The sequence below is a fragment of the Mobula hypostoma genome, chromosome 4 (genome assembly GCF_963921235.1).
Source record: "Mobula hypostoma chromosome 4, sMobHyp1.1, whole genome shotgun sequence".
Classification (NCBI taxonomy): Eukaryota; Metazoa; Chordata; class Chondrichthyes; order Myliobatiformes; family Myliobatidae; genus Mobula; species Mobula hypostoma.
Window position 1 is genome coordinate 53208823 of NC_086100.1, and position 24333 is coordinate 53233155.

Below are 24333 nucleotides of genomic sequence, written 5' to 3' on the forward strand. Positions count from 1 at the left end.
CCTAATCTGAGGAAAGACATCCTTGCCATAGAGGGAGTACAAAGAAGGTTCACCAGATTGATTCCTGGGATGGCAGGACTTTCATATGAAGAAAGACTGGATGAACTGGGCTTGTACTCGTTGGAACTTAGAAGATTGAGGGGGGATCTGATTGAAATGTATAAAATCCTAAAGGGATTGGACAGGCTAGATGCAGGAAGATTGTTCCCGATGTTGGGGAAGTCCAGAACGAGGGGTCACAGTTTGAGGATAAAGGGGAAGCCTTTTAGGACCGAGATTAGGAAAAACTTCTTCACACAGAGAGTGGTGAATCTGTGGAATTCTCTGCCACAGGAAACAGTTGAGGCCAGTTCATTGGCTGTATTTAAGAGGGAGTTAGATATGGCCCTTGTGGCTACGGGGATCAGGGGGTATGGAGGGAAGGCTGGGGCAGGGTTCTGAGTTGGATGATCAGCCATGATCATAATAAATGGCGGTGCAAGCTCGAAGGGCCGAATGGCCTACTCCTGCACCTATTTTCTATGATGGATTTGTTTTATTTTGAGATCTGTGTCTAGTAGTGTTCTTCAGGTATTTGTAATAAGACCATAAGACATAGGAGCAGTATTAAGCTAATCAGCCTATTGAGTCTTCTGGCATTCCATCATTGATCTTACCTCTACCTGACAGAGCAGACGTAGCCTTGGTTTAAGATTTCATCTCAGAGTGCCACATTGATGTGGAGCCTATGTTTTTTTTCTACTCTTTGGAATGAAATGTAAACCTAGGACCTGCTGACTCAGTAGCGAGGGTGGTGCTATAATTCATATTCACAAACATTCCCAGTAATTCAAACATGATACTCGCATTAGCAGTGCACTATGTATTCCCTCCTGCAGAAGACAGCACACAACAAATACTGGAAAGCCTTGGCCCCTACTTATAGTTATAGCAGTCATAAGAGTCCAATGTCAGTAGTGGCACTGAGACCATTAAAGTATACTAAAACTTAACCTCCTTCCCGCATTCTCTTTCTCCCTCATTTCACAGTCTTAATTTACAGATGATATGAGCATCCATCTTAAAGACAAGAGATTCTGCAGCTACTGAAAATCCAGAGTAACATACATAAAATGCTGGAGGAACTCAACAGGTCAGGTAGCATCTATGCAGAAGAATAAGCAGTTGACATTTCAGGACTGATGAAGGGTTTTGGCCTGTCATGTCAAATGTCTATTCCTCTCCACAGATGCTGTCTGACTGGCTGACTTCCTCCAGCATTTTGTATTGCTATGAACATACATCTTACTTGTAATCTTTCACTTTCACAAGAGAATTTGTGATCCTACCACTGCCACTCTGCTGGAATCTTTGCTTGTCAATTTGCTGTCATTCAAGGAAAGAAAATGTAATCCATTGACACCACCAGAATATTACAAACTAATAAAGACGAATTTATTGTCCCATTTTTGCAACCAATTATGTACTTCCAAAGTGTGCAAATGATGCAGTACCTAAACCTTTAATACTTTAAAATCAGACGAAAACTTGTGTAAGATTACATACCTTTCCACAAATGTCATGAATCGTCACGTGCACAAATAGTGAAGATTCTGGCATGCCCTCCAAGTAAATATGCCGGTATCCTGTGGAAAGAAGATTGTTCTTAAATCAATGCCTACAGTAAACAGGACAGTAATAGTTTCATGAATGATATTTTTGTTTTGAAAGGTGTACTGACCAGGCATGAGAGTACTAAAGGACACAGTTTTTTCACCTACAAAATCTCGACCAATTGGATCATGACTCCACACCAGAAAGCGGACCAGTGCTATCTCAGGCATATGGACTGTAAAGGTTATAGTTTCTTCCCACACAGGGTTAAATCCTTCATATAAAAAAAAGAATTAAGTTTAGAACACTTTTTTTTCCCCGCACATCTATGAGCACATATACAAATCAACCTCTACCATGAACTTTTTCACTAGAAAAGAACCAGTGGTAATTTACTTCAGAGAACAGTTAAGAAAACATATTCATTGTTTCATTATGAATCACATAATTTTATTTGTTCCCTTATACAATTATGGAATTGATACTGTTAGTATGTACAGATTTTCATCTGAAGTTATTCCAGTCTTCATATTAATCAAAGACTAACAATTAAAAATGACAAATTTTATAAATGGGAAATCAACCTCAGAGAATTATGAACAGGAGTGAAATTGGATACCTGGTTATGTAGTGCTGCAATAACAACCTCTTGCTTAGCATCAGTAAAACTAAGTACCCTATTTTCCTTAGGAAGAGGAAAAAGTGATTATGCCAGTCTACCTTGGCAGATCATCAGCAGAGAGTATTAGCAACTTTAAATTCCTGGGTTAAGGTAGCAGATGACCTGTCCTGGGCATAGCACATAAATGCAATCACAAGGTAGATGCACCAGCATCTTTACTTAAAACGTTAAGGTTTGGCATGTCATCTTTTACCAATTTCTACAGATGTACAGTTGGAAGAATCCTGACTAATTGCATCGTGATCTAGAATGGCAATTCAAATGCACAGGGATGAAAGGAGCTGCAGAGAGGGCTTAGCCTAATACTTAATAGGCACATTCCACCCCACCATTATAGTATCTTCATGAAGCACTGTCTCGAAGCAACAACATTTATCATCAAAGACCCCCACTCTCTAGGCTATGCCATCCTACAGTTACGATTGGGCAGCAGGTCCTGATGAAGAGCCTCAGCCTAAGATGTTGACTGTTTATTCCCCTCCATAGATGCTGCTTGACTTGCTGAGTTCCTCCAGAATTTTGTGCATTTTTCTCAAGATCTCCAGCCTCTGCAGAATATCTAGTCACAGAAGCCTGAAGCCTCACCACCAAGTTCAAGAACAGTTCTTTCCCTTCAACCACTTGGTTCTTGAACTAACCGGCAGAACCTCAGTGTAGCAACACTGTAACCACTCTACCACAATGGACTATTTGGTACTAATTAATCTTGTAAAATTTATGTGTATTTTGTTTCAGTTTTTTCTTGTGAATTTATATCTGATGCTGTTGCAAGTAGGTTTTTCATTGCTCCTGTGCATATAGGTACTTGTGTACGTGACAAACATTTTTGATCTATACAAGGGAAAGATTGCAAATGTGCAAGCTGATATACAACAAGAACAACTGAATTGGAGACATGAAAGAAGACCTCAGCATATACTATGTATAAACATGTGTCAGGTCAGGGTTGCATGCAGGCTGGAAAGGGATGAAAAATATTCATGGGCAGTAGGGTTATAAAAAATTCAGCAGTTTTATTAATTCTGGTGCTCATCAACAAATAAACAAATCCATTTAATTCTATTTTAAGGTTAATTATGGGAGCTGAGGTATTCAGTAGAATAGCATGTTGAGAAACCAGCAAAGATGCAGGTTGTTTTAACTCTGCATTTATTAGACTGATAATTGAGTAGGCAAAGGTCCTTAGGGGAAGAATGATCACAATCTGATACTATTTGGTACAGAGATTTAAAGTATTTTACTTCAATCTTAAATCAGGATCTCAGATTTGAACAAAAACTAGAAAGATATAATGCATGTCAAATTGCACTCAAAGGTATGACAAAAAACAAAGAATAACTAGCATTTAAGGAACTAACACATAGTTTAAAACAAATACCCTCTAACCAAACAGAAATTAAGCAAGGGGAAAACGAAGTGAACTAATCAGATGAGTCATAGTCATAGTCATACTTTATTGATCCCGAGGGAAATTGGTTAAACATTGGAGAAACATAAAATATATTGTAGAAGCCTCTATCAATGTGTAAAATATCAGCAAAAGTTAACATGGGTTAAAAAAAAAGTATTGGGATGGAAAGTAGATAAATCCACAGGAACTGCGGACTTATCTGCTAAAGTTTTGAAAAAGGTTGCAACTATGGAGATAGGTTTCCTCGCAGACTTATAGGTAGCAAATATAATTGCATTGTTTTAAAAAACTGAGAGGAAACTACTGTACATGTAAAACAGTTAATGTGACATTAGTCACAAAGAAAATAATAAAATTTATCCTTTCGGCAATAGTAACAGGCCATTAGAAAATGATTTGGCCAGATTAGTGTGGATAGATGAAAAGAATTGTTTGGCAAATCTGTTAGAAGGTTTTGAGGTTGTGATTAGCAGGATGGCTAAAGGGGGAGGGAAATATGTTGTATATGGACATGCCAAAGATCTTTGATAAGATGGTACCCAACATATTTAAGTAAAACTAGGGCACACAGCATTTCAACTAACATACTTATGTGGATTGAGGATTTGTCAACACACAGGAAACAGTAGGAAGAAATTAATCATAATTGGTAGAGAGGCTATGACTGGTAGAGTATCAGATGGATTTCTGCTTGAAGCCCAGCTAACCATAATTTGTGCCAATGATTTAGATGAGGGACAAAGTACAGTATGTCCAGTCTACTGGGTACTAGTTTAGGTTGTGAGGAGGATACAAAGAGGCTTAAAGGAGATTTGAAAAGACATTTTCTTCATTTCTTTGACCACATCTGAATGTGGATGTAAAAGCTGGCATTTATTCTCTGTCTTTAATTGCTCCAGAATCAAAGAGGCATTTAAGATGATAACTGCATATTATGGTTGGCAATGTTGCCCAGCTTGCCTTTACTATTGTGAGAAATGGACAGGAACAAGGAGATGATCTCCTAGATATGAGATCACTCTCCAGGCTCTGTGCATCAATGTCACTCTGCAGATTATAAGCACCTCTGCAAGCATTCACTCAGAATTCTAATGGCTACCGTGGAGGCAAAGACAGAAGCCACAAGGTCTGAGTGTCTCCATGGAATTTCAAGCTAAACCAACAGTCACCCGAGACTAGGTTCTCACTCTTCAAGAACATTGAGGTGCTACCTTTATTGAACAGCAAGATGTCATCATGTCCAGGTATGTATTCTTATTGAATAGTTAATCTAAAGAACTGATCAGCAATTCTCTATTTAAATACCTAATTGCACAATTAGAATATGTACATACAATATAAAGCAAAGTAAAGTCAAGCTCACCATTATCATCTACTACTCTGGTCTGTTCCTTACAGCAATCAATTGGTAAACCAATAATTTCCACTTCAACAAAGGGATCAATTATCTGTTGATGATAAATCATTTGAAAATTATAAAAGTGAAAATGTACTTGATGAATTTACTGATGCAACTGAGCATGAAATAATATAATAATAAATGCATATTATTTTTCTATGTTTGTTGCTAGAGGTGTAAAAAAAGTAATTGCAGCTAAGTAGAGTTGGAGACAGTTCCTTGTGGACTTTACACACCAGTTTAAAAAAAAACACAAACAGACAAGGCCTGCAGAACTTTCTGCAGAGTGGGAGATTGCTTGGGTTATTAGTAACATAACAAGGGGCAAGAAAGTTAGTTTAAGCAGAATGACCACTGTGTGACTGGCCATTGTTGGAGTGGGCCAAGGTTAGAATGGGAGACTTTGCATCAAAGGCTTCGGTGAGAACAGGCAGAGGTTAAGCGCATTGAGTTATTTAGAATCATTTCTTGATTCAGAGAATGCACAGCTTAGAACAGGTAGGCGATTTTGTTGTCTGTAAATGTCCTTAATTCAGCGTAGGCAGGAAGTAAGATGTAGGATTTCAAGGTACTTAACAGTCTCTGACCAGTTCCAGAGAATTATGTGCTGGATGCGGAGGCTGGTGGGGAGGTAGGTTAGGACAAGAGGAACCTTATCTCTGATAGGGTGATGGGAGGATGGGGTAAGAGCAGATGTGCATGAAATGGAAGAAATAAAGTTGAGAGCAGTGTTGATGGTGGAGGAAGGGAAGCCCCTTTCTTTGAAGAAGGAGGATATCTACTCTGTTCTGGAATGAAAAGCCTCATCCTGAGAGAAGATGCGACGGAGGCAGAGGAATTGAAAGAAGGGGATGGTGTTTTTACAAGTTACAGGTTGGGAAGAGGTTTAGTCAAGTTAGCTGTGAGAGTTCGTGGGTTTATAATAGACATCAGTAGATAAGCTGTCTCCAGGGATAGGGATAGAGGTCCTCTTGTCCTCACCCCACCAGCTTCCGTGTCCAGCACATAATTCTCTACAACTTCCGCCATCTCCAACGGGATCCCAACACCTTTTAACTCTACTCATCATTTTTTCTCCAGTCCTGCTGAAAGGTCTCAGCCTGAAATGTCAACTGTACCCTTTCCCATAGATGCTGCCTGGGCTGCTGAGTTCCTCCAGCATCTTGTGTGTGATATCACTGAACAGGTAGTTTGCAGTATGTGTATCTTAGTGCTCGGAATATCATTGATAAAGGTTATGAAGTTGGAACATGGATCAGTACATGGAACTATGAGTTTATGGATATTTGAGTTTATGGTTGAGAGGGGGACAGGTATACCACTTTGGATACTGATGAGGGGTACGTCCTACTGGGGGGAGTTACATCAACCTGGTCTGTGGCACTGAATCCAGCGCTGTGGCTCAGGAGAGAAGAGAGGAGAAGAACACTACAGTAGTGATATGAGATTCCATAGTCAGAGGAATAGAGAAAAAAAATTCTGTGGACCCAAGAGACACACAGATGGCATGTTGCCCCCCCCCGCCCCCCGGTGTCAGGGTCAAGGATGTCTCAGACTGGGTTCATGGCATTCTAGAGGAGGAGAGTGAGTAGCCAGAAGTCTTGGTGCATATTGGCACCAATGACATAGGTAGGAAAGGCAAGGAGGTCCTGAAAAGAGATTTTAGGGAGCTACATAGCAAACTGAGAAGCAGAACAGCCAGGATGGTAATCCCTGGATTGCTTCCTGTGCCATGTGCTAGTGAGGGTAAGAATAAAAGCATTTGGCAGATGAATGTGTGGCTGAGAAACAGGTGCAAGGGACAGGGGTTCAGATTTCTGGATCATTGGGATCTCTTCTGGGGAAGGTACAACTTGTACAAAAGGGATGAGTTACACCTGAACCCGAGGGGGACCAATATCCTTGCAAGCGCTGTTCAGGAGAGTTTAAGCTAATTTGGCAGGGAACTGGAGTGATAGGGCTGAGGATGGGGCAGTTTGTTTACAAACAGAGACAGTGTGTAGTGAGACAGCTAGCAGGAACAGGCTGATGATGGGGCAAAACTGCAATCAATAGGATGAGTTGCAATGTAAAAGGGGGACAAAGTTGAAAAGGCTGATGAATACAGGACTGTAGGTGTTACATTTGAAAGATCGCAGTATGCAGAAAAAGGTAGATGAACCTGTAGCACAGTTAGAGATTGACAGGTGTGATATTGTGGGCATCACTGAGTCATGGCTGAAAGAAAATTATAGCTGGGAGCTTAACATTCTACACATTGTATCAAAAGGCCGGGCAGGTAGGCAGAGGGTGTGGGGTGGCTCTGCTGGTAAAAAAAAAATCAAATCCTTAGAAACATGACATAGGATTGGAAGGTGTAGGATCTTTGTTGGTAGAGCTAAGAAACTGCAAGGGTAAGAAGACCTTGATATACAGGCCTCTGAACAGTAGCAAAGATGTGGGCTACAAATTGCAACAGGAGATAGAAAAAGTATGTCAAAAGGGCAATGTTATGATAGTCATGGGGGTATTTCAATATGCAGATAGATTAAGAAAATCAAGTTGGTGCTGGAACCCAAGAGAGGGAGTTTGTAGAATGCCTGCAAGATGTTTTTTTAGAACAGCTCATGGTTGATCCCACGAGGGGATCAGCTACTCTGGATTGGGTGTTATGTAGTGAACCAGAATTGATTAGAGACTTTAAGGTAAAAGAATCTGTAGGGGCAAGTGACCATAATATGATAGAATTCACCCTGAAATTTGAGAAGGAGAAGCTAAAGTCAGATGTAGCAGTATTACAGTGGAGTAAAGGGAATTACAGAGTCATAAGAGAGGAACTGGCCAAAGTTGATTGGAAGGGAACACTTGCAGGGATGATGGCAGATCAGCAATGTCTAGAATTTCTGGGAGCAATTCGGAAGGTGCAAGAGACAGTAGATACATTCCCAAGTAGTATTCCAAAGGTATGATGACACAACCATGGCTGACAAGGAAGGTCAAAGTTTAACAACCAAAATCTTGTATGAATAGTACAATAAGTCTCTATTACCTCACATCTGTCCCCAAGCATAGAATTAGGTGGCTTTGGCAACTGCTGCCCACTGATTATTTTTAACGTTAGCTGCTTTTTTGGATGACCATGCAAAGGATCTTCAGAGAAAGGGTTAAAAACACCTAAAACAATAATTTCATACTATTCAGGTAACAAGTAATGAACACATGATTTTTTTAAGAGAAGGAAATTTTAATTTAAATTTATTTACACACCAGGTTTATTAAACTGCTGACTGAATGTACAAGGTAACTCAGTAATGTTATATCTCCTTTGTGCAACTCAAAATACATCTGTCATAAATATTAACTCCAATTATATATTTGCACACATTTGCAACATCTGCATTTGTAAGTACAATGGACTTGGCAAAATGTTAAGATAATCTTCCAAGTCTTGAGAATTGATTGCATAGTACATTAGTATGATTTACTTCCCTTCAGAATATTTAAATTGTTATGTTTGATTATTTAAAAAGCATCAATTGCATTCTTGTGAAATTTCAATCTAATAACCAAATAATAAAAGATGCTAAAATGAACATGCAAATGTTCCTTTAACTCCTTCCAAAGACGGGCACAATCTGAGAGAGGAAGGGAATAGTGCTGCTTGCTTGCTTTGACTTGACTAGCTAAAATTTTTAAATTTTCACCCGAGAAACCTGCTTGAAGTTGATAGGGTTCTTATTTAAATTTACAGGACTGGCTAAACCCATCACATTTGACCTCAACAAAAATCCAATTCCCATACTATTCCAGTACCTATGCAATGCTGAAGGCTTTTATCAAGGCTTGCAAAACCTAGTTTCTATTTGGTACCAACCAGAGCTTTTGACCATCCCATTCCTCCAATTGTCCCCTACCTCCCCCGCCCCCACCCCCTGGTCCTTGCTCAGATTACACTTAACTTGGTCCCCAACACTACTCATATTGATATTACTTTTATCTATGCTTTCTCATGCTTCTAGACTCAGAGAATGGCAGCAGTCTCTCATCACAGACATCCCACCCTGCAAAAACTCATTTCAGGGAGGTAGCACCATCAATTTGTGGGAGACTTCCGGGAGAGGTGGGATGTCTGCAATAGACTAGCTCCTTAGCAGCTGGCCAGCTAATTTAAATAATGTTAGCTATGCTAATGAGTGAATGACACCTGTTAAACTCACCTCAACATATCTTTTACAGTCTTAACCCACCAAGGGCAATAGAAAAGTCATTGTTGCAAACAGTGCAGCGAGCAACACTGTCATTATTTTGACCCCTATTAGGCAGGGGTACACTTTAGTGTAGTCTGGGGTGATGTACATTTTATATTTTTTTTGGAACACTCTGCCATGGCGCGCTCTCGCGTTCTCTCTATCTCTCGTGGTCGCTCGCGCGCTCTCAAGTGCTCTCGCTTGCTTTCTGTCTTGCTCGCGCGCTCTCGCTTGCTTTCTTGCTTGTTTGCTCTCTCTCTCGTGGTCGCTCTCGCACTCCCTTGTTTTTCTCTCGCTCGCTCTCAAAAAAATTGATTTCCGTGATATTGTATATAATTTGCGGGCATCAGGGAGCCACTATTAATATGCGGCAGACTCCCGGAAGTTGCGGGAGAGGTGGGATGTCTGTCATCATTCAATTTTAATGGTCTTGCAGCTTGATGCCAGCTTCTTGGATGGATTCTTCTGCTAATGAGGTATTAATGAGGCCAGGTTGTTAAACTTGCTTTAGCCTCTGGGCTGACACTCTCAGACTAGCTTACCTAAAAGGTAAAATTTGCACTTTAAGTAGTCATGGTCGGGGAGTACTGGTATTTCAAAAAAGGTATTGCAGAAATTCTATTATTAGCCACAACAGTTTTGAACAAATCACTTTCCATGTGAGCATATGGAATTTTTCTTCTACTATCATAAACTATTCCCATTTCTGATTCTTTCAGAAATTCTGCTTGAAAGTGGAATTTTAGATATTGGAGGTGGTCATATTCTAGAAAAAGTACATTGCATTATAGCTCTGCTGTAATCTGGAATGTTGAAAACAAAAACCATCACCTTTAATAGACTTTCACCAGATAGGGTTCATTTGGATATTTTAGGTTGCTTTTTTGCATCAGTTGTTAATTAAAATGCATCTTCAATCTTATTTTATGGTGACGAACATTTTCTAGTTCAAGGCAAACCTATATAATATATGCATCACCAACTACAGGACTCACACACAGCAACAAATGGGTTCAAAACGAGCAAAACATAATGAATGTTAAGGCTGCCAAGGAAGACTAATTTATTTTAAATTATTAACAGTGGGTAAACAATAACTCCACATACAAGCTTTATTCTTTAATAACATGAATCAAATCAGATATTAAATAGTAAGAATACCTTGGCACATCGATTGAGGTTTTAGGACATACCCACAATTTCCATTTTGCATGAAAAGGGCTCTGTTTAGTTGCATCATACGACCATCAGTCTGATAATTTAGTGCCACTGTGAACACAAACAGAATGTTAAGAGTCAAACTGAAAGCTCTCCTTTGTTTAGTTTTTATAATGGGTATTAAATTATAGAGGTTAATGATCTTTACTAAATCTAAACTGATTTTTATTTGATTATGAAACATTATATTATCTTTAGCATTTCTGCAGCGACTCAACCTAATCCATAGCAAATTACATTGGTTTTTCATAGGCCTGTAGTATAAAGCAGTAAAAGTTTTGATAAGTGTGAATTCTGTCTCAAAAAGAACACTGATTTTTATTTCTTCTCCTTTTATCTGTTTTCTACTGCACTTTCAGTTCCTCTGCATTTGCTGAGTTGATTATTAGTGGAATTTCTATCCATGTTTTCCTCTTTCCTTTGAAGTTTAACATCTACATTTGAATTTATTGATGCACCACAGGATATTGACTAGTAAATCACTAAATTCAGCACATCTCAGTTTGTAAAATAAATATTTATTTATTAATTGCATTTAAATTTCAGAATGTTTCCTTTAAATTGTTTGTTTTTTCCTTATTTTTTGCAGTATCTTTCAAGTTGTTCTGCAGAACAAAGGAAAGGAAGGAATCTACTGGATAAACTTCTTTTACTGACACACTAACTAGCTTGGCAATGGTTTTGGCCACTTTATGACCTTATCATAACTATGCCAATTTTTATGATTCACTGATATTTACCATCCTTGCCTGTTGACCACTCAGCGGTCCTATTCAGCTTTAGTTGTCTGTCTTATTTATAAATGCTTTCTGCTCACCATTAATTTTAGGTAATTCATTGATTTCAAACAATATATAATTTACCTGACTCACAAAATATGCTTGTCATACAAAATAAAAAACTACCAGTTTGATAGCTATCAAAAGTACAATGTAATTTAAAGTAGATCAGATTCTCCATGCTTCACCTGTACTCAGCAGCTTGTTTTTAACTTTGTGGATCAATATTGACAGACAGTGTTCTAAACACCAAACTATCACTGTCCTACAACTCCACCAATGATAAATGAGGCAAAATCAGTTAGGCAGCAGTACTTGTCTGTGATGGTGGGGGGGCAAAGCCCAAAGCTGCCAAGGTGGGCTGACTAAATTCTTTTAAATTACTAGGAGGTGCACTTTGATTAGGTACTTTTTAATTACAAATTAAATTTCTAAACCTCCTTTGATGTCAACACATTCATTCATTAGATACTGGCTGGAATACATTCAGCTACCTGGCATTTCAACAAGACTCTGATATGTCTCAATTAGGGTACTGTATAAGGCATCCAAACAGGATGCCAAGCAGGTGAAAAAAAAATTCCAAGTACATGGCAGTGGTGGGTCCTTTAAGGTTAATAATGTCCTTTTCATCTCAGTAAAGCAGAGAGCAAAGGAAGGAGGCTACCCATATAAGAGAGGAGTACCCAACCTCTATGGAAGAGGTCTTCTTAGGTAATGGTCAACAAGACACCAAGGCCCATACTTCCTACTGAACAAGTACTGTCAGAACTCTGTCAGATATATTCATTAACTGTAGCACATAGAACAGTACAGCAGTGGACAGGCCATTCAACTCACAATGTTGTGCATATCTTGATGTCAATTTATACTAAATGTCCTCTCTTCTTGTGTATCATACATATCCCTCCATTCCTTACTTAATCATATGTCTATCTAAAAGCCACTTAAACCCCCAATTCCACTGCTACCCCTGATAACCTGTTCCAGGCCACTACCATTCTCTGCATTAAAAACTTGCCCCTCACATCACCTTCAAATTTCCCCCTCTAACCTTAAAAGCATGTCCTCTGGTGTTTGACATTTTTACCCTGAGGAAAAGATTCTGGCTGTCTATGCTATCCATGCCTCTCATAATTTCAAAAACTTCCATTAGGTTTCCCCTTAGCCTCTGACGCTTTAGGGACAACAGCACAAATCTGTCCAACCTTTCCTTGTACCAGATGTCCTCTAATCCAGGCAGCAACCTAGTAAACCATTCCACACCATCTCCTCTTTGTTCCTGCACTGGAGCAACCAGAACTGTACTCTATACTCCAGGTGCAGTCTGATTAAAGATTTATATACGTGCAGCAAGACTTCCTTACTTTGTGCTCAACCCTTACCAATGAAGGCAAACATTCTATATGCCTTCTTTACCACCTTATGCACTTATGTACTGACTTTCAAAGAACTACAGACCTGAAAAATTCAAAGGAACTTTATTATCAAAGTACTATATGTTACCATATATTACTTGAGATTCATTTTCTTACAGGAAAAAATAAAAAATCAGTTAGAATGTATTAAAAACTATATGCAAACAAAGACTGACAAACAAGCAATGTGCTAAAGAAGACAAAGTGCAGGTCTACCATCATTGTATACTGAACGCTTTCAGTTGACCTCCCAAAGTGAAACATCTCACACTTTTAACACCAGATTGAACACCATCAGCCATATCCCTGCCATGGGGTGTCATGATAACATGGCGATTAGCACAGCACCATTACAGCTCAGGTGTCAGAATTCAACTCCAGTGTCCTCTGTAAGCAACTTTATATACTCCTTCCTGTATGCGCATGGGTTTCCTCCAGGTGCTCTGATTACCTCCCAGTGTAAAGATGTATTCGTTAGTAGGTTAATCGGTCCCTGTGAATTGTCCTGTGGTTAGGCTAGGGTTAAAATTGTTGGGCTTCCGGGCGATGTGACTCGAAGGGCCAAAAGGGCTTATTCTGCCTTGTATCTCTAAAAATATCTGTAACTGATCTCTACCTGGCTGTATTCTTTCATAGTCCCTTACACTGTCATAACTCTACCCATCTTGGGGTCATCCGCAAACTTGCTAATTCACGCATTCACATTTTCATCCAAATCATTGAAGTATATCACAAGCAGAGGCCCCACTGTGGAACACCACTTAATCACAGATCTCCAGCCAAGTCACAGCCTTCCCCCCCGACTCTGACTGCTGTGGGCAAGCCAGTTCTGAATCCCAACTTGCAATTCACCCTGGATACCATGCATCTTTATCTCCTGAATCACTACCTTTACTATCTCTTCTTCATGTTAACCATCAGGACACGCCATCATACCATCGATTCTGCAACATTATAATATACAATTGAAGGTCCAAGTATTTAAAAATCTGAAGTTCGTAATGCAATAAATAAGATGAAGAAAGGAAAGGCAGCAGGTCCTGATGAGTTAGTAATAGAACAAATTATCGCCCTTGAAGATTATGGAATTGAAAAACTTACTGATTTAATTAATGACATTTATGAGACTGGAATAATACCCGAAGTGATGAAAAAATCAGTATTTATCACTCTTCCTAAGAAACCTGGAGCAATAGAATGTGAATTACATAGGACCATAAGTTATTGAGTCATATCACCAAGATACTTCTAAGAATTTTGATGACAAGAGCTTAAAGTAAGATACAAGCTGAAATAGACAAAGAACAATGTGGTTTTGTGAAAGACAAAGGTACAAGAAACGCAATATTGATGTTAAGGATACTATCAGAACGAGCTATTCAAGTGCAGAAAGATTTGTCTGTTTGTTTTATCAACTACACAAAAGCATTTGATAAAGTAAAGCACAATAAGTTATTTGAAATATTACAGGAAACTCTAGATCTAGATTCGAAAGACCTCCGCCTAATCAGAAATCTGTACAGGGAATAAACATAGATGGAGAAGTGAGTCAGTTTACAAAAATCAAGAGAAGCATTAGACAAGGGTGTGTTTTCTCCCCGGTTTATTTAATGTGTACAGCGAAACAATTATTACAAAAAATAAGAGACATCTTGGGAATCAAAGTTGGCGGTGAAAACATCAATAATTTCAGATATGCAGATGACACTGTATTACTTGCAAGTATGGAGGAAGAACTACAAAAATTAATTGATATAATTGTTGAAGAGAGTGCAAACATGGGTCTATCTATTAATTGCAAAAAGACAGAATGTATGGTGATATCCAAAAAGAAGGAGAATCCTATCTGCAGGCTGAGAATAAACGGGGAAGACATAAAACAAGTACAGAACTTTTGCTACTTAGGAAGCTCGGTGACATCAGATGGCAGGTGCGACATGGACATCAAAAGAAGAATAGGGATGGCAAAAGACACCTTTATGAGAATGAAGAGTGCACTGACCAATACTAAACTAGGCATGACAACCCGCCTCAGAGTACTGAAATGTTACGTTTATCCAGTTATGTTAAATGGCTCAGAATGTTGGACATTATCTAGTAACATGAGGAAATGAATTGAAGCAGCAGAGATGTGGTTTTTGAGGAGGATGCAAAGAATATCATGGACGAAACGAATATCTAACGAGGATGTCATGAACAGAGCAAACACAAAAAAAGAAATAATGTATGAGATCATGAAAAGGCAACGTAACTTCATTGGACATGTGATTAGGAAAGAGGAGTTAGAATGCAGGTAATTATGGGAAAGACTGAAGGGAAGAAAGCAAGAGGAAGACAAAGACAAATGATGACGGAGACAGTAGCCAGAGAACTGGAAATGAATACCAATGAATTGATCCACTTGATCCAAAACAGGAGTATGTGGGCCATGGCAGTCAAAGCTCAAAATGGGCATGGCACCTGATGATGATGATGATGATGATGATGATAATAAACAAAAATTCTGTTTTGTTTGTGTAGGGTAATTAGATAGACCACTTGTTCCCCTTACTGAATGGACAGCACAAAAATAGAGACTTTGTCATTGCTGTGGGAGACTATTTGAATCACCGCCGGTCAGGCTTTCCTAAGGATTGCTCTGGTGGATCTCCTGGCTCAATATTCCTTCTTGCATGCACTTTTGGACTGATGATATGCTCTCTTCAAGAAAAACAGACCTCTTCCCTTGATTCTAGGGATGAAAGGGTTATCATCTGAGGAGCATTTGATGGCTATGGGTCTGTACTCACTGGAGTTTAGAAGAATGCAGGGGTATCCCATTGAAACCTATCAAATATTGAAAGGCCTAAATAGAATGGATGTGCTGAGGTTACTTCCAGTAGTGGGTGAGCCTAGGACCAGAAGGCACAGCCTCAGAATAGAGGTATGTCCATTTAGAACAGATGAGAAGGTATTTCTTTAGCCATAGGGTGGTGAATCTATGTAATTCATTACCACAGATAGCTGTGGAGCCCATGGTAATTGGAATATTTAAAGCAGGTGCTGATAGGTTCTTGATTAGTAAGGGCATCAAAGGCAACAGAGAGTAGGTAAGAGAATAGTGTTGAGAGGGATAATAAATCAGCCATGACAGAATGGTGGAGCAGTTTCAATGGGCTGAATGGCCTAATTCTGCTCCTATATCTTATGGTGTTGTGTGTGTTGCTCCTGCCTGACTGCCATGGTGAATATTCATCTAAGGGCTTTTGGCCCTATTGAGATTCATGCATGGCTATCTTGACAAGCTGCAGTCATCTAAACCCGGTCACTTCATCAGATTCCATTTTAAAATTTCATTTTAGGTGAAAATTACCCTAAATGCCATTTAAAGTATAGTTTTAAATAATTTCCTGATAATTTGTGGGCAACCCTATTGAAGTGATGGCATTAAAAGACATGAAAGCTTAGTGCACAATGAAAGGGTTAAATCCAATTTACGTGCAATTAAATTTGTTTTCCGAAGATATTAAATACTTATGTACAAGCATACTTACCCATCTGGCAACCAACATTCCAATATTCTTGTGGGTTACAATTGCTTGAGTCTATTCTGAAGGCTGATGGGTATACACAGGTGAAATGTTTCTGGTTAAAACAAATAAATTGTTCAGGCTTTTGATGTAAAAGTTCATGGGCTTGAGTCTCATTTAAGGATAAAACTTTCCCAGCAGATCCTGTTGAAAAAAATTTTTTTTAAGATTAGAAAACACAACATTTGTGAAATTCAGGCATCAGCAACAGTGGCTATTTCAGGTTTGTGTAATTTTAGGCAATTTAAAAAGGGATCTCAACATGAGTGTTGCAATGCAGCAGACCTTGCCGTCTTACAGTACTGTGCAAAAGTCTTAGGCAATCTAGATATATATATATGTGCCTAAGACTTTTGCACAATACTGTATTTGTCAACATGGAGCGGGCAGAGAGTTTGTAAATCTGGTGGGAGCAAATCTGTTGGGAATGGTGATGGTGGGGTGCTGCGGGAAGGATATGAGACAGGTGACAGAGAAGGAGTGCTAGGGAAGGTGTGGCACAGATGCAGACTCTCCCAGCCCTGAGATGCCAGGCAAGGTCATCCGATTCCAAACAATTGGTTTATTGATCATTACAGAACGTCTCTCTGGTGTTTCCGTCTCCCTCCCCATTTTCCCAACCATGAATCCCCTCTTTCTGCCCCCTTCCCATTCCCAGTCCACAAAACAGTCCCATGTCAGAATCAGATTCGTCATCACTCACATATGTTATGAAATTTGTTTTTGTTTGAGTCAGCACTACAGTGCACTACATAAAATTATTACAGCACTGCACAAAAGTCTTAGGCACCCTAGCTATATATATGTGCCTAAGACTTTTGCACAGTACTGTATATTATTTCAACTTATCCACTTTGCCTTTTGCCCTCAAAACATTACATAACAAAAATTCGACCTTCACTATAGACAGAAAGGAAGGTTGAGGATCTGTTTATTGATAATGTACCTGGCAAAAAAGTGGGCAAGATATACTTCGCCTGCTGGAAAGTATTCCAATCAATCTTGAATTCTTTGCCAGATTGCCAGTGAATTCACTTGATAAGGTGCAGCGGTAAATAAATACTTTATCTGTTATTTTATCAAGTCAGTTACTTCCAGCAGGGAAGAACTTAATCCATATTTTAAACCACTCAGTGGAAATTCTGCTTCACTGAAGAAAATTCTGCTGCTACTTCAGAGACATTTTTCAAATTGAAGTTGCTTTATGCTTAGAGATATCCCTTACCTTTCCCTAGGAGATCCTGAGAAGTCACAGAATTAGTGTATATAACCAGGTCAGAAAGACCACGATAGAGTTTCGTTGTTTTTTTGCGATGGCCTAACCTACATAATAATGCGGTGATAAGTTATCAATGTTCACAGAGGATGTTGAAATATCAACTAATTCAATACTCTACAGGAAGAAGGGGACAAAAAATGTTGAATATTCTATTACTCAATCTATTCCATTAATTATTCAACTCATTCTGTTTTTCATTAATGCTTTTTCATAACATATTTCCTGGGGGATAAAAAAGGTAATGACCAACGATAATCTTGATCGGTGATGTACAGAAGTATGCCAGAGTGACTTGCCTACCAAATCCATGACTCAGATTACAAAACTGCAGCAACGGATGATGACAAACCCATTTTCTAATAGTTCATGACACACCTCTGTTGTAAAGCGTGAAACTGCAACATTAGTTAAACAATTCTAAAACTACCAAACCTGAAAGAAACAGAATAAGTTGAATAAGTCTATTTATAACAATGCTGGGAGTATTGATAGATTGCTGCATCAGGCACACAAATGTCGTATCTAAATACATGTCACGATTAGCCCTACAGCCTCCTATTTTCTTATTTGTATTTCAAATTACTTCACTGACTGCAACACACTGCAGAATTTCCAAAAGGTCGTGAAAGGCTCTATTCATATGCACACCTTTCCTTCAAAAACTAGCTGTTGGCTGGAAGGTTTAGATGATTTTTTTTTTAATGAGAATGAAATGTTTGGTCGAGAACAGATTAAATAGCAAAAGTGATAGGAGCAAAATGAAAGAAATCAAGAAAACAAAAGACAAATATGACTAAGTCTGTGCAGGACTGAAAAGGACAAAAAAAAAGTATGTAAAATCAAGAATGCTGGTGGAAGAAACATGAACAGATACTTTTTCTATATGGTCAGTGCCTTCATCTGAGAAAATGGATGTCCATTATGATCAGTGAGTTGCAAGTGTCACAGAGAAAGATGTGGCATTGTTTAGGTGAAACAAGAAGACAACACTAAAAGGTGGGTCTTTAAAGACAGGACTGGGCTGCTCTGTAACATGAATGCTTAATCTGCATCCAGATTTCCCTAATACAGATGAGAAGGACATAAAAGCAGGAGTTTACATTTGGTCCTTATACTTGTTCCACCATTCAACAAGATCATATCTGATCATTTACCAGAGTGCCACTTTCCTTACTCCATATCCCTGAATTACTTACTTGTTTTAATGTTTTGATTTCTGATATTGCAGAGTTACAATCATTATCTGCTTTTATATTCAGAATTTTAGTCTATGCAATGCTTTTCTTTCCCCCATTGTATGATAACTTTAATTGATACGTGTAAGCATAAACATAAATTTATTAAAATTAATTTATAGTGTTCAAACATGTTAAGAAAAGAATTAAACCAATAATCATACATTCACCAGATAATTTTAGGAACAATGACACCTTCAAAAAATGAATGAAAGATTCATTAAGCATTTGTAGAAGTTTAAAGTATTGTTAAGTATTCTTGGGGGAAAAAAATGCAGGGTTGCTAACTAACCTGTAAGCTGGCCCAGCCTCTTTACCAGGAAAATTCTGCTGATCCTCTTCATTTGGATTGTACAGTTTTGCCTTGGATTTTGTACTTTTCTGATCCAGTAAAAGAGACAATCACAATTAACACTCCAATGAAAATACAGATACTTTAACTATACTTGCTTTTAGTTGTATGGTTGCTAAATTTTATACTTTGGCTTAAGTGACCAAAGTAGTCCATTACATAAGTTTGTTATATATTTCAATTGCTTCAATAATATTTTAAATAATAGCTCTATAATATTCTTTCTATTGAATAAAATCAACAATATCCTACCTTCTGTTTAGAAAAGGTGCTGATAAATGAACTGCTGTGAAATTTCTTCCCACTTTCTTTCATATTTTCTTTAGCATGTGATTTCTAGAAGGGTAGAAAAGAAAATGTAAAGCAGCCAGATTTACACTATGAAATAAATTTATACTGCAAAACAGTTTAACTCTAATGGCACAGTGTTGTGCTGGGTACATGGTTACCAGGGGTCATAGTGATTCAATTGCTAAATAAAAAGGAGAAACTATTTTTCTTACTTCAGGTTTGGCTTTTTTAGAATTGATTAACTCATGCTGCACTCTCACTCTTTACAACAAAGATCTGTCTTGAATTATTAGAAAATGGGTTTGTCATTACATTTTTCTGATTTTTCCAATATGAATCATGAAATCAGTAGGCAAATCACTCAGGCATATTTCTATACATCACTGATCAAAATTTTCATTGCCTATGATTATTTTGCCCAGGAAATATGTTATGAGAAAGCATTGATGAAAATAAGAAATATAAGAAATTATGAAAAATTAAATTTGAAAATACTCTGAGTGCCCTCTTGGCCTCTCAGACCTGGTGTTATGTCCATTCTGATTAGACAAAATAAAATGGCTGGATTTTGCAGTAACAGTAAAGGCAGTGATGCTCCCTACCGATTAAGAATAAAACTATTCTCAAAGATCTAGTAGACTTTGTGCTATGGAACTCTTGTTTAATATTGTTTACTCTCAGGTATCACTTTGGTGCAAATCTTGACATCACAGCTAGGTCCTCAAAATAATTAAATAGTAAATGACATTAAAATTCTGACAAACAGCACACTGAAAAGAAAAACAACCATTTTACAGGGTGCACAGTAAGAATAAGGTAAAAACTGAAATACTGACACCATTGTAAAACAACAACACTGTAAAATCCATTTTAATTTTAAACTGTGTGGAATTATAATTATGCATGAAATTTTTTGGTCAGTGAATTTACTAAAAAGTAACTATGGATCAATCTGACACTAAAATTTCAAAGGCATTCAAAAATAATATGGAATAACTTTGTTCTTGTAAATAGTCAAAGGTTAATTTATTATCAAAGTATACAAGCTTTGAAATACTAATACTTCTCCAGATAGCCATGAAACCAAGAAAGAAAAGAGAGGCTGCACGATCATCAACCCCAAAATCCCACCTTCCTGCACACAAAAAAAGAGAAAGATCAGGCGAAAAACACAGAATACAAAAAAAAACATAAGACTGAAAAAAAAATTACAGTTCAAGTCCACATCCAAACCACAGAAAGCCTGGGCGACATTCTCCCTCTCCAGATCAGAGTGATTTCACTGGCAATAAAAAGGCAGCCTCCTCTCTCCATAGCAGGGCAATCTCACCAGCAATGAAAATTCAGTCTCCCCTCCCTATAGCACAGCAATCTCACCAGCAATAAAATGGCAGGCAATGGATATTTCAAACCCTCTCGTTGCTGTAATTGCCAAATAATGTAAGCTTTAAGATTTAATCGGTGAAATGGAGTCGAACATCAGCTTGCAGCCTTCTCACCACAAAGTTCCCACATGCTGCCTCTGCCTCCTAGAATCTCCTCAGAGACTGCAAAGTGCTGAAACACCCAAGCAATCTCCAAACTGCAAACCACAGGCTCCAGCAGTGCAGAATAACATTCAAGATCAAAAACAAACGTAAAAGACACAAAAGAAGTGAAATACCATATATGGATTCATGATCCATCCAGAAGATGTCGATTGAAGAAGCGTTGTACGCAGGCGCCATCTTTCAATATTCAATAGATTTCAGTGAGATCCCCCTTCATTCTTAAAACTCCAGCAAGTACAGGCCCAGAGCCATCAAACACTGATCATACACTAATGCTTTCATTCCTGGAATAAATCTTGTGAACTTCCTTTGGACCCTCCAAAAGTCTTGACATCATTTCTTAGATAAAGAGTCCGAAACTACTCACAATACTCCAAATGCATTCTGACCAGTGCCTTATAAAGCTTCAGAATTACATCCCTGCTTTTATATTCTAGTCCTCTCAAAATAAATGCTAACATTGCTTTTGCCTTCCTTACCACCAACTAAACCTGCAAAGTTAACCTGTAGGGAATCCTGCACAAGGACTCCCAAGTCCCTTTGCACCTCTAAGGGTAGTCTTTCATTGTTTCTATTGTATTTCTTGAATTCCCATAAGAAAATTAATCTCAGGGTTGTATATATACTCCGATAAAAAATTTACTTTGAACTTTGAAGAGAAAAGCTCTCGCTCACTCAGCTTATCTTCATAAGACATACCCTCTAATCCAGGCAGCATGCATGTAAATCTCCTTTACAATCTCTCTAAATCTTCCATATCCTTCCTATCATGAAGCAACCAGAACTAAACACGGTTTTCCAAGTGTGGTCTTACTATGGTTTTACTGTATAGAACTATAACATTGCCTTTCAGCTCTTGAACTCAGTCCCTCAACTAATGAAGACCAACATACCATACACCTTCTTAAACAACCTATCTACCTGCATGCCATCTTTGAGGGACATAGACCCCTAAATCTCTCTTGCTCCACAATGCTTAACTAAGAATCCTGCCATTAATCCTGTGTTCTGCCTTCAAATTGGACCTTCCAAAATGAACCTATTCATACTTTTCTGAGCTGAACTCTACCTGCCACTTCTGCATCCTGTCAATATCCCATTGTCATCTATAACAGACCTCCACACCATCCACAACTCCACTAACCTTTGTGTCATCTGCAAACTTACTAACCCACCCTTCCACTTCCTCATCCAAGACATCACAAAGAGCAGGAGACCCAGAACAGATCCCTGCGGAACACCACTGGTCACCACCTCCAGGCAGGGTATTCTCATCTATTACCACTCTGCATTCTGTGGGCAAGACAATTCTGTATCCAAGTTTCCCTGGATTACATGCATCCTGACTTTCTGAATAAGCCTACTACAGGAATCTTATCAAACGTGTTACTAAAATCCATACACGCCACATCCATCACTCCACTTTCATCGATGTGCTTTATTACATCCTCAAAGAATTCAGTCAGGCTCTTGAGACATGTCCTGCCCCTCACAAAGCATGCTGATTGTCCCTAATCAGATGGCTTCTCCAAATACTCATAAATCATGTCTCTAAGAATTCTCTCCAATCATTTGCCCACCATTGAAGTACGACTCTGTAATTCCCATGGTCTTCCATATTCTATTTCTTGAACAAAGGAATAAAATTAGTTATCCTCCTCTCCTTTAGCCAGTGAGGATGCAAAGATCAATGCCAAAGGTGAAGCAATTTCTTCTCGTTTCCTATAGTCACATGTTGAATATTCCATCTGGCCCAGGGGATTTAGCTATCTTAATGGATTTCAAAAGTTTTAGCATATCCACTTTCTAAACATCAACATGTTCAAACATATCAGCCTGTTTTACACTGTTCTCACAATTGTCAACATTCTTCTCGCTGGGGAATACTGAAGCAAATTGAGGACCTCCCCTACCTCCTAAGACTCCATGCACATTTCCTTTACCATCCCTGATTGATCTTACCCTCACTCTGGCTATCTTCCTATTCTTCATAGGGTTTTCCTCAATTCTACTTGCCATGGCCTTCTTATGCCCCCTTCTCCTTCTCCTAAGTCGATCTTTCAGCTCTTTCCTGGCAACCCTGTAACTCTCTAATCTTTTCTTCCTAAACCTTAAAAAGTTTCTTTCTTCTTCTTGACTAAGTGTTCCACATATCACTCCAGCATCCTTTCCCTACCTCGATGGGACGAACCTAACCAAAACCCCCAGCAAGTGCTCTCTAAACTACCTCCACATTTCTTTTGTGCATTTCCCAGAGTACATCTGTTCCTAATTTATTCTACCCTGTTCAATAGCATCATTATTCACCCCACCCCCATTTAAACACTTTCCTGTACCATCTGCTTCTATCCCTGTCCAAGGTCAGGGAGTTGATATCACTGTCTCCGAAATGCTCTGACTCCTGACCTGGCTCATTAACTCACATCAAATCCAATATGGCCTCTCCTCTAGTCTATCTGCCTACGCACTGAGTCAGGAATCCTTCCAGTCTGCACTGTAATACTGAGCCTGTTCAGCAATGCCACTCCCTCATCACCTTTACCTCCTTTAACTCCCTCCTTGTTCCTTTTGAAACATGTAAACCCCAGAGAATCCAGCAGCTATTCCTGCCGCTTGACAGCCAAGTCTCCATAATGGCCACAACATTGTAGTTACATGTACTGATGCATGCTAACTTCATTAGCCTTGTGGCATGTGGCAATCCAGAGGTTACTACATCTGAGGTCCTGCTTTTCAGCTTTCAATCTCCCTTTATTCTCTCTGAAGGACCTCATCCCTTTTCCTACCTATGTTGTTGGTACCATATGTACCGTGACTTCTGGCTGCTCACACTCCCCCTTTAGAATGCTGTGGATGTGATCTGAGATGTCTCTGACCCTGGCAACTAAGAGGCAACATACCATCTAGGTGCCTTTTTCACATCTACAGAATCTCCTGTCTGCTCCTCTAATTACTGAATCCCCCATCACCACTGCGCTCCACTCCTTCCTCCCTTCCCTTCGGAGCAATAGAGCCAGACTCCAAGCCAGAGACCTAGTTTTTGCAGCTTTACCCTGCTAGGTCCCACCCCTACTGTATCTAAAGTGGTATAATAATTTTCGAGGGGAATGGTCAGAGGGGTACACTGCACTGTCTGCCTATTTCCTTTCCCTCTCCTGACAGTCAGCCAGCAACCTACTTCCTGCAACTTAGTGGTGACAACTTCCCTGCAGTTCATATCTATCACCTCTTCATTCTCCCGTACAAGCTGAAGATCATCCGGCTGCAGCTCCAGTTCCCTAACATGGTTTGTCAGGATCTGCAGTTGCATGCACTTCATGTAGATGTAGTT

The 24333-nt window shown here is 38.9% G+C and overlaps 1 protein-coding gene across 2 annotated transcripts in view; it reads right to left on the reverse strand.

The window, feature by feature from the left end:
* plch1 (phospholipase C, eta 1) overlaps positions 1 to 24333 on the reverse strand; it is a 101588-nt gene that overhangs the window by 9553 nt on the left and 67702 nt on the right. For both annotated transcript variants that reach the window (XM_063044869.1, XM_063044870.1), the window contains 9 exons: positions 19414 to 19497; positions 19102 to 19190; positions 17521 to 17618; positions 16260 to 16439; positions 10473 to 10580; positions 8114 to 8238; positions 5050 to 5134; positions 1721 to 1867; positions 1546 to 1625 (listed from right to left, as the gene is read on the reverse strand). In XM_063044869.1, coding sequence (XP_062900939.1) covers positions 1546 to 1625; positions 1721 to 1867; positions 5050 to 5134; positions 8114 to 8238; positions 10473 to 10580; positions 16260 to 16439; positions 17521 to 17618; positions 19102 to 19190; positions 19414 to 19497 — 996 coding nt within the window. The remainder of the gene's footprint in view (positions 1 to 1545; positions 1626 to 1720; positions 1868 to 5049; positions 5135 to 8113; positions 8239 to 10472; positions 10581 to 16259; positions 16440 to 17520; positions 17619 to 19101; positions 19191 to 19413; positions 19498 to 24333) is intronic.